The sequence below is a fragment of the Electrophorus electricus genome, chromosome 21 (genome assembly GCF_041902795.1).
Source record: "Electrophorus electricus isolate QZ-2024a chromosome 21, ASM4190279v1, whole genome shotgun sequence".
In the NCBI taxonomy this organism is placed as follows: Eukaryota; Metazoa; Chordata; class Actinopteri; order Gymnotiformes; family Gymnotidae; genus Electrophorus; species Electrophorus electricus.
The window spans coordinates 17,235,001-17,248,606 of record NC_137517.1 but is presented as its reverse complement, the minus strand read 5'-3'; the positions used below and the strand labels follow the sequence as shown (position 1 = coordinate 17,248,606).

At 43.9% G+C, this 13,606-nt stretch overlaps 1 protein-coding gene across 1 annotated transcript in view; it reads left to right on the top strand.

Annotated features, from left to right (window-relative positions):
* The first annotated feature begins 2,240 nt into the window (after positions 1 to 2,240).
* Positions 2,241 to 13,606, top strand: part of LOC145652793 (aquaporin-3-like) — a 12,627-nt gene continuing 1,261 nt past the window's right edge. Inside the window, exons 1-6 of the mRNA XM_081704275.1 lie at positions 2,241 to 2,485; positions 8,823 to 8,949; positions 11,053 to 11,190; positions 11,442 to 11,560; positions 11,939 to 12,156; positions 13,192 to 13,606. The exon at positions 13,192 to 13,606 is cut by the window's right edge and continues 1,261 nt beyond it. Of these exons, the coding sequence (XP_081560401.1) occupies positions 2,378 to 2,485; positions 8,823 to 8,949; positions 11,053 to 11,190; positions 11,442 to 11,560; positions 11,939 to 12,156; positions 13,192 to 13,375 (894 nt within the window). The 5' untranslated portion in view covers positions 2,241 to 2,377 and the 3' untranslated portion in view covers positions 13,376 to 13,606. The remainder of the gene's footprint in view (positions 2,486 to 8,822; positions 8,950 to 11,052; positions 11,191 to 11,441; positions 11,561 to 11,938; positions 12,157 to 13,191) is intronic.

The window sequence follows — 13,606 nt, the reverse complement described above, 5'->3', positions numbered from 1 at the left end:
AATTTGTGAGCTACTTCTGTAAACAGCTCCAGAGTAAACACCCAGGCAGTGGATCGCTATCGGCAACAGCGGCAACCTTGTGTTGTTTTGAGCTATCTTAACGGTCTTGAGTGTTATTCTTTAGTAGTGTTTATTTTCTTAGTTGTGCTTGCATTGGGAGAGAAAATCCTTATTTGTGTGTCTATCTGTGTGCATGTATGGATTAAATAACATGGGACATGTGTTGCATGACATGGAAGTCGATATGTCCAGCTCTGACATGCTAAATGTTGTTTTCCGGGATTTAAACTGGCGTGGGATTAAATTACCGTCGCTGAGGATTATTTGCTGAAAATTGTTCATTTTTGTGTCACGGTCATAAGAACTATCAGAATGAGTCCCATAGGATGAGTATATGAGGAAACCTCAGACTGACTCTGACACCAGCACTGTCTGAGGCTAGCTGGAAAAACAGGTCCACATAAATGTCATCTAATAACATCACAAAAAGTCTTCTGGTCTGGCCAGAATGTTTGTCTCTCTCAGGCATTAGGAGGCATTTACAGTTATCCTCTCATCTCTCTGGAAGGCCTCTGTATAGACTTCTGTTATTATGAGTTATGAATCACAACCTTAAGGAAAGTGGTTGGACTTGTACTCTGGTGTTCTGGTCTAAACTGCTTTGAGTATGCATGCATGTGTGTGTGTGTGTGTGTGTCCTGGGGAAAAAAATGACTCAAATCCCCACCCCTTTCGCTCTGACAGCTATTATTTCGTTAATGCTATACAGATCCTTCTAAAGCACTACAAAAAAAACCTACGAATAAGACCCATGCCAAAGAATAACCCCAGTATATCCTATACAACACTTCAAACACAGGCAGAGACTAACCCCAGTATATCCTATACAACACTTCAAACACAGGCAGAGACTAACCCCAGTATATCCTATACAACACTTCACAAACAGGCAGAGACTAACCCCAGTATATCCCTGACAACACTTCACAAACAGGCAGAGACTAACCCCAGTATATCCCTGACAACACTTCACAAACAAGCAGAGACTAACCCCAGTATATCCCTGACAACACTTCACAAACAGGCAGAGACTAACCCCAGTATATCCTATACAACACTTCACAAACAGGCAGAGACTAACCCCAGTATATCCTATACAACACTTCACAAACAGGCAGAGACTAACCCCAGTATATCACTGACAACACTTCACAAACAGGCAGAGACTAACCCCAGTATATCCCTGACAACACTTCACACACAGGCAGAGACTAACCCCAGTATATCCTATACAACACTTCACAAACAGGCAGAGACTAACCCCAGTATATCCCTGACAACACTTCACAAACAGGCAGAGACTAACCCCAGTATATCACTGACAACACTTCACAAACAGGCAGAGACTAACCCCAGTATATCCCTGACAACATTTCACAAACAGGCAGAGACTAACCCCAGCATATCCCTGACAACACTTCACAAACATCTCTCCAAGTCTAGCAGATATACCGCACATCTGATACGACATGCGGGTCACCACCGGATGTGTCCTGCATCATCTTTGCAGCCTGGTGCTTCTGTAATCAGCATGTTCACTACGTCAAAGCTCTGAAACACCAAATGTTTAATTCTGCTCCTCATGGCTCTTGGAATTCAATTCAATTTCCATTCATTGTTTTTTATGTAGCATGTTTAACAGCAGACATCGTTTGACAGGAATTGTCTTTGTTTAATTTATGCATGGGCCGAGAGAATAGCATGGCCGTCCATTAGTGTGACAGTACAGCAGGTTGGAAACCTGAGCTAGTTTCATTGTTTGTAACAGAGCTCCATCAAGGGGGTCTGACATGTCCCAGCACACCTCTCCACATCGCCCCCTGCCCCTCTGTGATGGTAGGTGCCCATCTGCTTCTGACCCCTGCAGTGCACGAGCAATGATGTTGCTGAGAAGAGACACTTTCTGCAATAGTCCATTTCCATAATATGAATCATACATAATAATAATAAATAAATGCCTCACTGCTATCATCACACACACACACACACACACACACACACACACACACACACACACACACATAAAGATAAAAAGCAGAAGCAACAGAAGTAATAGAACAAACTATAAAGAGGTAGTGGCAGAGAGAACGGGGAAGTCCCAAAGGTATGTGGGCGGGTTTTTTGGGGTGTGTGAGTGCGTGTGCTCCTGATAAAAGGAACGGGGCATACACAGTCCCACTCAGTGTGAGACTTTACACTGACACACTTTAACACCACTGCTGCCCTTCCATCTTCATCAACGTCCTCCTCCTCATCATCATCATCACCATCATCTTCCTCACCGTGCTTGCCTAAACCTCTGTGTGACTGAGGCATCATGGGTAGGCAGAAGATGCTTCTGGACAAAATGTCCCAGACGTTCCAGATCCAGAACCTTCTGATGAGGCAGGCGCTGGCCGAGTGCCTCGGGACCCTCATACTGGTGGTGAGACGCTGCTGTTGTTTTTCTCATTGATGAGGTTTAGCAGTGAGCTCACCGGCCACTGCAATGAAAGATCAAACACAGGTGTTGGCTTTCACTGAATGAATAATTGGCTTTGCTTACTAGTGGATTTGAACTCTTTCGCAAATTTGAGATGATTAATTGATGTCAGATATGTTAAAGTCACTGTTACCTAAAACATTACTCATGCTGGAACAGGCTGGGCGATGTGGTGGAGTCAGAAAAAACAAACAGGCAACACTTCAGTTCAAAGTGAAGTAACTCTCTGGTAGACAGCCTGGGAAGAACTGACCCAGCTTTGATTAAAACCTGAGCTGGAGGTTTGAGCCAACTGAATGAAAAGAGGAGAAATGCAGAGAAATATCAAGTGGCTAGATGACTCTAAACTCCAGTCCACCCCTCCAGGATTTATGCAGTTTATGAGTGAGATTTAGGCAGCATAGCAACAGCAGGTCATGTTGGTATGTGTACAGGACATGATATTTGTGTGATCCTTTAAGAAACAAATGCAAAAAAAAAAAAAATGCATATTCCTTTGCTCCTGAAAAGGCAAACGCTTTGCTGTTTGTCTCTGCTTGTACCTGACGAGAAGAAAAGTTCTGCTAGACATGCAGCGCATCCCCGCCGGCAAGCCGGAGTCTGCAAGCCGGAGCGCCTGGAGCTCCGTCGCTTCTGAAGAGTGTTCTGGACATGCTGTTGCTGTCCTCCAGGCTCAGGGCTGCGACACACAGTCTCGCCACAGAGCCTCACATATGTAAAAATGCAGCTTCTTTCTTTGGCTCTTGTTTGCTTTAAGGCAATGGCAGCTCTGCAGTGCTTTGTTTGTGCTGAGTGTACAGGTCTCTGGGATCGCCCGTTGGGCTCCGTCCCGCCTGGTACCGGCGGGAGTCGAAAAGTTCAGACAACGTGGTTAGACGAGCGAGGGGGATGGTATTCCAGGAAACGAGTCACCGCGAGTGATTGCCACTCGGGTCTGCATGACCGTAGCCTGGCTGTGCTCCTCTCTGATTGGACGCTCTCAACATTCCACGCAAAGCATTCCATTTAATGTGGGATTTGGGACTGCAGAAGCGGCCCAGAGCACTTCTGCAGGGCCCCAAAGGAATGAAATGCAATATATATATATATATATATGTGTGTGTGTGTGTGTGTGTGTGTTTGTATACATGCTTAAGAAGAATCAATAGCAAATATTTTGGAATAATTCTGCCTGTTCCCCTTTAAGACATTCAGTTGTTTATTCTGTTATGTCACCTGCTCACTTGTATCACAGTGCTGTCATATGGGAACAACATCAGCCGGTGTTTCTCAACCCAACACTTCTTACAGTCTGTAACAAGTGTTGAAGGTTCACATTAGCCTGGTTTGGGTGTGTTTTGAGGTGGGTGTGAGCCAGTGGTCCCTGAGGACAGTTCTGAAGAACGCTGGTGTTTACAATGTGTAACATCACTAGAAAAAAAACAAAAATAAAACAAAGAAGAAATGTTTTTTTGAAATTATGGTATTCTAAAAATCTTCATAATCAACATCCTACTGGATTATGGCGCTGTTGAGAAAAACGTTCCAGTCTCCTCAGTCAGGCAGTCCCTAGGCAGTCGTGTGTTTCTCCTCGAGCACGTAGCCTGCCCCAGGATGGTGTCACAGGGAGGACAGCTCCCCCACCTGAGTCTCGTTCCACCCTGCCTTTGTTTGATGGTTTCTGCTCCACCCGCAGGGCTGCTGTTTAGTTCAGAGGCGTGCTGTGACCTGGGTGTAAATGCCACTCGCCCTTCCCGCGCTTGCCGGTAAGAAATTTGCAGAGGCGGGAGACGTATCCGGTCCACCGGAGCTGCATCTTGGGTCCATGCGGGAAGCTCCCACGGCCGTGTTCCTGCACTGTGACCTTTCTGGTGCACTGTCTGTTAACGAGAGCAGAAATATCATATGATTCTTGTCACATTTTTACCTAATATTAGGAATATTAAGGCATATTAATCAAATTGCTATTGAGAACACGCATTGCACTTTGCACTTTGCAGTCTGGAATATCACCTCTGTAATCTGGAATGTCACCTCTGTAATTTCACATGCATTGTACTCTTGTGAATTAGGAAAAACTGTGTAATATCACAGTATTAAAGAAGGATAATATTATGATTATGATTATGATTATGATGATTATTATTATTACAAATCAGATTGGCATTAGGAGCCATGGGTTACCACCCAAAACCCGTACAGCAGGACAAGACATTCATCTTGATTTCGGGAGCATTTCCACACCCAGTGCTTTACTCACACACAATAATATCCCATAATATTACATCTATCGCCTCACGGAGATTTTTTGTCAGTAAAGAAGAATATGTGAGATATAGCAATTTGTTTAAATGAAATGAAATACAGAAATAATGAAATTGAATGAAAGACAAAGTAATAATATACAGCTTTGTCCCGCCGTGGAGATGGCCACCGGCGTGGTACTGCTGAGGCGATGTGACAGGTGATTCCACCTAAGAGCTGCGCAGAAGCTAAATGCTACTTCTCCCAGCTTAGTGTGGACCTCAGGCACCATTAACTGATGAGCTCCAAGACACCTGCTGGGACTGTATTGTTTGGACATGTCAGATAAACTGGCCCTGAGCCATACAGTGATTTATAGCCGAGTAACAGTACCTTACACTCAGTTCTGTAACATACAGGGAACCGATGTAAGGATTTAAGTAGCTTTGCTATTATACTTACATAACACTGAGAAACCTGTAATACAATTGTGTTTAATTCCAGTCCTGCCACCCCCTTACCACACACACACACACACACACACACACACACACACACACACACACACACACGCACACACACACACAAACACACACACACACACACACCAGAAGAAAAAAAAATACATCTTGATGTGGTTTGACTTACTGTTTAAATGCCAAGGTCTCCATGTGTTCAGGAGCTCATGTTTCAGCAGTGTTCACTCATGTAGCCATACTAGATGCATCAGATATATTTACTTCAGTAAGACAGTAAGACGTACAAGTAGCACCATGTTACCATTGCTAATGCAAAAATCAGTTTTATGCAAAAGGAACAGCATTCTCCCTGCTGGCTGTTTGCTACCCATGTCAACATTTCTGGTGGAAAATGTTATCCTACATTATTGTATTTTACCTTAAAGCCATCACCAAGGATTTGAGATGCTAGCTAAATAGCATTTGGAGTGAGTTAGGCGTGGTATGTCCATCAGGACCACACCATGAGACCGTTCACCCCCGTGACATGTCCTAGTGACCTGAGCTCACCTCAGGCAGGGGAGGCACAGCTGTGTGCGGGCAGGTGCAGCTAACGGCCAATTACCAGCCGAGACCCAGCCCAGGGCAGATGGTACTGTTCTGCTGGGTGAGGTTGGCAGGTCCACCTGCCGCTGGATAATGATGTACTTGTATGGACAGGACAAATCACCATACACATCAGGAAAAGGTGCATCAGAAGAAATAGTTGTTAGGAAGTCAGGCTGCTGAAATGGGTCTACTCTGAGACGGGTCTTCTCTGGGTCTACACTGGGATGGGTCTTCTCTGGGTCTACATTGGGACGGGTCTTCTCTGGGTCTACACTGGAACGGGTCTTCTCTGGGTCTACACTGGGACGGGTCTTCTCTGGGTCTACTCTGGGACATGTCTTCTATGGGTCTGCTCTGGAAAGTCTCTAATCTGGGATGGCACTACTCTGGGTCTACTTTGGGTCTATTCTGGGATGGGTCTATTCCTGAGGTGCAATAGGTTCGTTTGATAAGAGAAATCAACAACTTAATAAAACTTAGAAAAGGGGTATATATATATATAATATCAAGTGAATATTAAGGAGGAAGTAGTTAATCTGTTGAATATAATTGCACTAATTTATGGCATTAAGACATGTAGGTGTCTGGCCTGTTTGTTTATGAGGGTTTGTTTTCCGCTGTTGAATACATTGATGTAAACAACTTGAAAACACATTTATCATCCCACCTGGAAAAGGAAAGTTTAATATGTTAGTGATCCTAAATCAAATAATTTTATGCTGAATTATTGTATTATTCATGCTGTTGTTAATTTGCATATCTGGTGGTAAACCACAGGGAAATGTGTCATTCGCATTGGTTTGCAGTCCCATGATTAATTAGATGGTACACGGCACGAGTGACGTTATTGACAACAGAGTGGGAGTTATCCAGACGCTCTGCACTTACATGTATATATACTAATGATAGCCTGATATCTACAAACCTGAGTGAGAACTAAAAACAGAGTGGGAGTTATCCAGACACTCTGCACTTACATGTATATATACTAATAATAGCCTGATATCTACAAACCTGAGTGAGAACTAAAAACAGAGTGGGAGTTATCCAGACGCTCTGCACTTACATGTATATATACTAATAATAGCCTGATATCTACAAACCTGAGTGAGAACTAAAAATATTTCAGTGACATTATTTCAAGGAGTCAATTATAAGGAAATTATAAACAAGTTTTTAACATAAAAACTCTTTTGTATACTTCTGATTTGTGTTCATACTCAACTCAGCCCCTCCCCCTGCATCACAGCTGGATATAATATACTCACTAAGAAGTAACCAGAAAAATATATACCTAATTCCTGTTGATTTTATGATTTTGGAAATGTGTATCTATATAATAATAATAATAATAATAATAATGCAGTGATACTGTAGCCATGCTAAACACATGCTGTAGTCAGCCATACTGTAGCCATTCTGCAGGTCATGGGCCATCTGACCATCCCATGTGGAGGTCTGGTATCTCTCTTTACCCATGTGAGGTTCCAGACTCTAAAGCACTGATGTCTGTGGGGAACCTGGACTTTGTCTAGTTATTTTCATGCTCAGTCCCATGAAGGCTGGAGTCTTCCAATCTGGACATATGACCCTATTATACAGCTGGGGTGAATAGGATTGTACACACACATGCACACTAGACCCATTTCCTTCACACTGCATCCTCTGACTCCTGAATTCAGACATAAACAGGTTTCACTTAACCAAGCCTGACATTGCAAATTGCAACTACTTCCTGTCCTGTCATGGTTCTCTTCCCTGCTGACATGTTTAGAGTGCAATGCTATATTACAGAGCTGCTTTTCAATTTGGTCCACGATGTGTGTACAGCCAGGCCTCAAACCTTTTACCCCTCAGACTCAAAACTTCTCAGCATGATTTTGGGGAATAACAGGCAGAGCAGATACCATTGTTACATCACAAGTAGAACATAATAATATGAAATTCCTATTTTATATTAGTTCTCTGAGGTTTGATTTCTGCGGTGAAGGCACAGTGCGCTGTTTATTTTTAGAGAGGCCGGTACAAATGTCACTGGCTCTGTGGTCCTGCTATGCCCCGTTTGTTAGTGCAGCATGAGGCCTGGATGCTCTGTGTCTCAGACTGCTGAAAATCAGGCTGGTGAAAACAGCTCAGGGCTTTGCAGCTGATAGGCAGTCATGGTGTATCACGGCTGAGCAATGTAACGAGTTTCCACGCGAACCAGAGACACAGAGCATCTGACCCTGGTAATGATGACCCTCTCGCTAAAGGGTATGTTGCACAAATGTCAAAAGAACATTCAAACTTTTAATCAGGTCATAAGTAACTAGTGGACATGCTATACAACTAGTTGTATAATATGTCCACCATCTAGAGCTAGTTATTAACACTCTCTCCTCTATGCCATCGTACCAGCCAAGAGCACTGTTGGCATTATTTTTGCTAGATGTTTTGTGCCCTGTGTTCATCCAGAATAAGAGAAGCGGTAGCTATATCGTTTTAGCCACATACATGTTGTTAGCAAAGGCTAAATTTATAACCAAGACAAAAATTCCATTGCTACTGATTGTCATTGAGATCAGAACTCAATCAAACATTCAAAACTAATTCTTCTGCATTTGTAGGCTTAAGTTCCTGATATATCAGCACTATAATCTCTAAAAAATGAAACTTCTCATGAAAGTAGCTCAATATGTTCACATCAGGCTTTACTTATGGTAAGTGGCTTGTGACCAACCTCTCAGAAAACAATAGAAGAGAAGTTAACCAGTACCTGTACCCTACACCTGTAGACAGTTAGAGGTGCCTTGTTGATAACAGGTGACATTACAATATGAAATAGGGCAGATTAGAAGCATTGAGGATCAGTTTTAGCTTTTCGTATTGTTATGAAAATATCTGTTGTGACTGAGTAGACTGATTCTGGATCTGTACTCTGTCACTACAACACTTAAGTCATATTGGATGATTTCGTCATGTGGTCCACGATGCCGTTGTTTCCTGTGCAGATGTTTGGCTGTGGGGCAGTGGCCCAACTGGTCCTCAGCGAGGGATCTCATGGAATGTTCCTCACCGTGAACTTTGCCTTTGGTTTTGCTGCCACGCTGGGGATCCTGGTGTGTGGTCAAGTCTCAGGTAAGAACAGGCTTTGCACAGCATTACTGACCAAAGTACAGTCCAGTTTGGCCCAGTTTGGCCCAGATATAGAGTAAGCCTAGTCTTGGACTAACCTTCAACATGAATGCTTACAAGTCTTTATCCTAGGGGCACAATCAGTCTGGGAAACTGGAACCTCGAGTTTTGACCTACACTTTCATGAAGGCCTGAATGCACATTTGTTATCAATACTGAATGGAAGAATCTTTCTCCTAGAGAGCAACACACGGAAGAGCACAGAACACAGAAGTCTGGACAAACTCTGGGTTAGCCAGGACTAAATCTGGGTTATTTTGGACAAACTCTGAGTTATGAGGACAAACTCTGAGTTATCTGGAACAAACTCTGGATTATCCAGGACAAACTCTATGTTAGCCAGGACAAACTCTGGGTTAGCCAGGACAAACTCTGATTTATCAGGACAAACTCTGGGTTACTGAGACAAACTCTGGGTTGCCCAGGACAAACTTTTGCTTATGTACTGAATTTTTGAGGGAATTTGTTCAGTGAAAAGTGAAGAGGCGAAAGAACAGGCATGGATGCTGATTTCACAAATGAAAACCAAAGACTCCTGGAGGCTGGTGTGTGCAGACACAGAAACAGGCAGACATGGACACTTAATTTTCTCAACAACTGAGTGGAGCTACAACAAAAGTAGTGGACGGGCATTTATCCACAGGGCAGCAAAAATGGCTGAAGAAGAAAAAACTACTGTACTACATAATTATATGATGATCTGAGTCCAAGGACAACACCTTCTTTATCCTTTAACACTCATATGTAAGGGGGACATGGAGAGAGAGAGAGAGAGAGAGAGAGAGAGAGAGAGAGAGACAGAGAGAGAGAGAGAGAGAGAGAGAGAGAGAGAGAGAGAGAGAGAGAGAGAGAGAGAGAGCAATTGTTCTGATGCCGAAGGGTGGAAAAGGGGAGGGTTGAGCATCGTTAAGCCATCTCATTAGCCTTTGAAACAGACTTACAGGAGGTGTGTCACTTTTGGACCCCCTGTGCCACAAGTCCTCCTGTTGCAGTCATTAGCTGAGTGTCATAATGTGCCTCCACACAGGCGAGAATTGTGCTCCGGCTCTTCAGCATGTCATGAGTGCTCCGTGACATGAGAAGCTCAACAACTGAAAGTGGATTGAAATACAAAAACACATTGTGTGAAGTCTTTCTTCTAAAGATGTTGCATGTTGTAATATACTCTGCTACTGGATTCATCACTTATGATATGTTTTTATTGCCAAGTTGTCTGGTTGTTCATCACATGTAGTCTGGGTGTTTGTCACAAGTCACAAGTTCGTCACAAGAGCACACGTGGTGCAGAAAACACACAAAACACACGAGCAGTCATTCACTCATTCATGCTCTAGTTATTTAGTCATTCACCCTTAATTTACCTTGGATAAGTGCATTGTATAAGAATTAAATCTGCACATGAGCCAGCTGACTAATTCAGTTTTTTTCTGTTATGAGCATCCTGACCAATCATAGAGCTCCACTACAGTGTCATGTAGGTGTTCTGATGAACCGCTGCATTTTACGTAAATTTACAGATCAAAATAATTTGGATCAGAGTATTACAGACTTATCTTTAACAAGGACATACGAAGGCTTTATCAAGGCATGTCTCAAGGCTACAGGTACACACAGGCACAGACAGCAGGGTAGCACAAACACAGCGGATCAGCACAAACATTTGTCAACACCTCACAGGACCCTCAAAAATCTGGTTTATGCATGTTGCATTTTGGAAGTTCAATCTTGCTCCAGGGAGCTACTTAAAGTTCATTTAAGCAATGTACTCCATTTAAAGGCCTGATAAATGTTACCTTTTGATGGAGAGATTACAATAAGCCACTCTAAAATCTATTCCAGCCCATTATTGTGAAGCATATAAAGAGACCTCTCAAGGAGATACGAATACTGAACAATTTTAGCTATTGGGTGTTTCGAGCAGTGAAAAGCAAACTTTGTGCAGACATGCCCGACAGTGTATAAGATTACCTGTAAATGCAAACCTGAAGTTGGGAGAAATAACATTTAGCGTGGATCATTCAAAAACATCTCCCTCAATTTCTGTAGGTGGGCACCTGAACCCGACAGTGACCTTTGCCCTTTGCCTGCTGGGTCGAGAGCCATGGAGGAAGTTTCCTATGTATTTCCTGTTTCAGACAATAGGAGCCTTCTTTGGAGCGGCGACCATATTTGGCATGTACTATGGTGAGCTGTGTTACTACATAATGTGTGAAATGAGCAGAAAAGATGGTTTGTACGTTAAAAAAAGGAACATAATTGTAAAAATTTCCTGAAATCAACAAGTCTCTTCAGTAGCCCAGTCCCCTAAGGACACATATCTGGAAACTAATTATTCTAACAGCCTTGAACAACAACCACTCATTTCTTTGAAAAAGCTGTGAAAAGGTCTTTTGAGCAAAGTGAGATGTAATGCATGTCATTCTGCGTGGCTGCAGATGCTCTCTGGGCATATCAGAAGAACGGTCTGCTTGTGGTGGGCGAGAACGCCACAGCAGGAATCTTCGCCACGTACCCCTCCAAGCACCTCAGCCTGGTCAACGGTTTCTTCGACCAGGTGAGCAGCTGCAGGATGGGCCAAACAGCTGGACTGCTGACAGACCCCCTGACATTCCAAACCAGCACATCTCCGGCAGACCTGCTGAAAGACAGCAGCTATAGAAACACTTCAGTAGCCTTTTACACCAGACAACATGACTGAATGTGTCCTTCATCAGTGTTAAGTCCTAACCAAAGCAACTCCAGTGGGTATCACATACCACATGTCACATGTAGTCAGTGATTCATTGCTGAACTCGAAGAACAATTTTCATGTGTGCGAACACGGTTGTCTGAAAAGTTCAGCCTATGTTTTGGTGTATTAATTTCATAAAACTCAACACATACTTACTGATAAGTATGTGTTTCTGACATTCCCTGTGATTCACATCCTCAGATGATTGGCACGGCGGCTCTGATCGTGTGTGTCTTGGCCATCGTGGACCCCTACAACAACCCCATCCCCCGCGGCCTGGAGGCCTTCACCGTGGGCTTTGTGGTGCTGGTGATCGGCCTGTCCATGGGCTTCAACTCGGGCTACGCCGTGAACCCCGCCCGTGACCTGGGACCCCGCATCTTCACCTCACTCGCCGGCTGGGGAAGTGAAGTGTTCACGTGAGTGCATAAACTGTACATAATGTGTCATATACTGTCCATAATGCTACATAATGTGTCATATACCATGCGTAATATTACATTACTGTGTCATATACCGTCCATAATGTTACATTAGTGTGTCATATACTGTACTTAATGTCACAATGTCATGTACTGTGACTAATGCTACATAATGTGTCATATACTGTCTATAATGTAACATCATGTGTCATATACTGTAAATGTTACATTAATGTGTCATAACCTGTACATAATATTGTATTAATGTCTAATATGTTACACATAGTAAATAGGGTTTAAGCATTTATTTTACTAAAAGGAAGTCATAACAGATTAGCTGGCGTTACTGCACGACAGCCATAACAGATCAGCTAGCGTTACTGCATGACAGCCATAACAGATCAGCTAGCGTTACTGCATGACAGCCACTTCTCCCTCATATACACCACTGATCTAGAATAAAGAACTTTATTCTAGATCAGTGATCACTCCACCTTACTTTCACTACATCCTGTATGTAGCAGTAGCAGCACTGAATGGACGGGAGAACTCACATAACACTGTTTCCTCCAAAGCTAATGAAATGCCCTCATGTCCCCTTGTGTTCCTTCGTGTCCCCCTGTGTCTCTTTGCGTCCCCTCATGTCCCCTTGTGTTCCTTCGTGTCCCCCTGTGTCTCTTTGCGTCCCCTCATGTCCTCTTGTGTTCCTTCGTGTCCCCCTGTGTCTCTTTGCGTCCCCTCATGTCCCCTTGTGTTCCTTCGTGTCCCCCTGTGTCTCTTTGCGTCCCCTCATGTCCCCTTGTGTTCCTTCGTGTCCCCCTGTGTATCTTTGCGTCCCCTCATGTCCCCTTGTGTTCCTTCGTGTCCCCCTGTGTCTCTTTGCGTCCCCTCATGTCCCCTTGTGTTCCTTCGTGTCCCCCTGTGTCTCTTTGCGTCCCCTCATGTCCCCTTGTGTTCCTTCGTGTCCCCCTGTGTCTCTTTGTGTCCCCTCATGTCCCCTTGTATTCCGTTGTGTTGCCTTCCTTGTCACAGGGTTAACGAGTGCTGGTTCTTCGTGCCAATCTTTGCTCCATTTTTCGGCACGCTGGTGGGCGTGCTGGTATACCAGCTGATGGTGGGCTACCACGTGGAGGGCGAGAGCCGTGCCCGGGAGATGGCACAGGCTCAGGGGGAGAAGGAGAGACTTAAGCTTGCGGAGAAGAGCGACTTGGCATGAAGAGCTCGCTCAGGGTGCCTCCCATTATGACCAGCCTCCCTCTGATAGCATCACTCCTCCTAACTGATCTAGGATCAGCTTATCATATGTCATGTAGGGTGACCTCCATATCCTCTGTGCTACTAAATTCTGATCTGGTGCTTATTTTAAACACACTGTGGTCTCTCTATACTCCTAGAACACACCGCATGACGTTTCTGTTCTCTTAGCACTGCGATGATAGAAAGACAG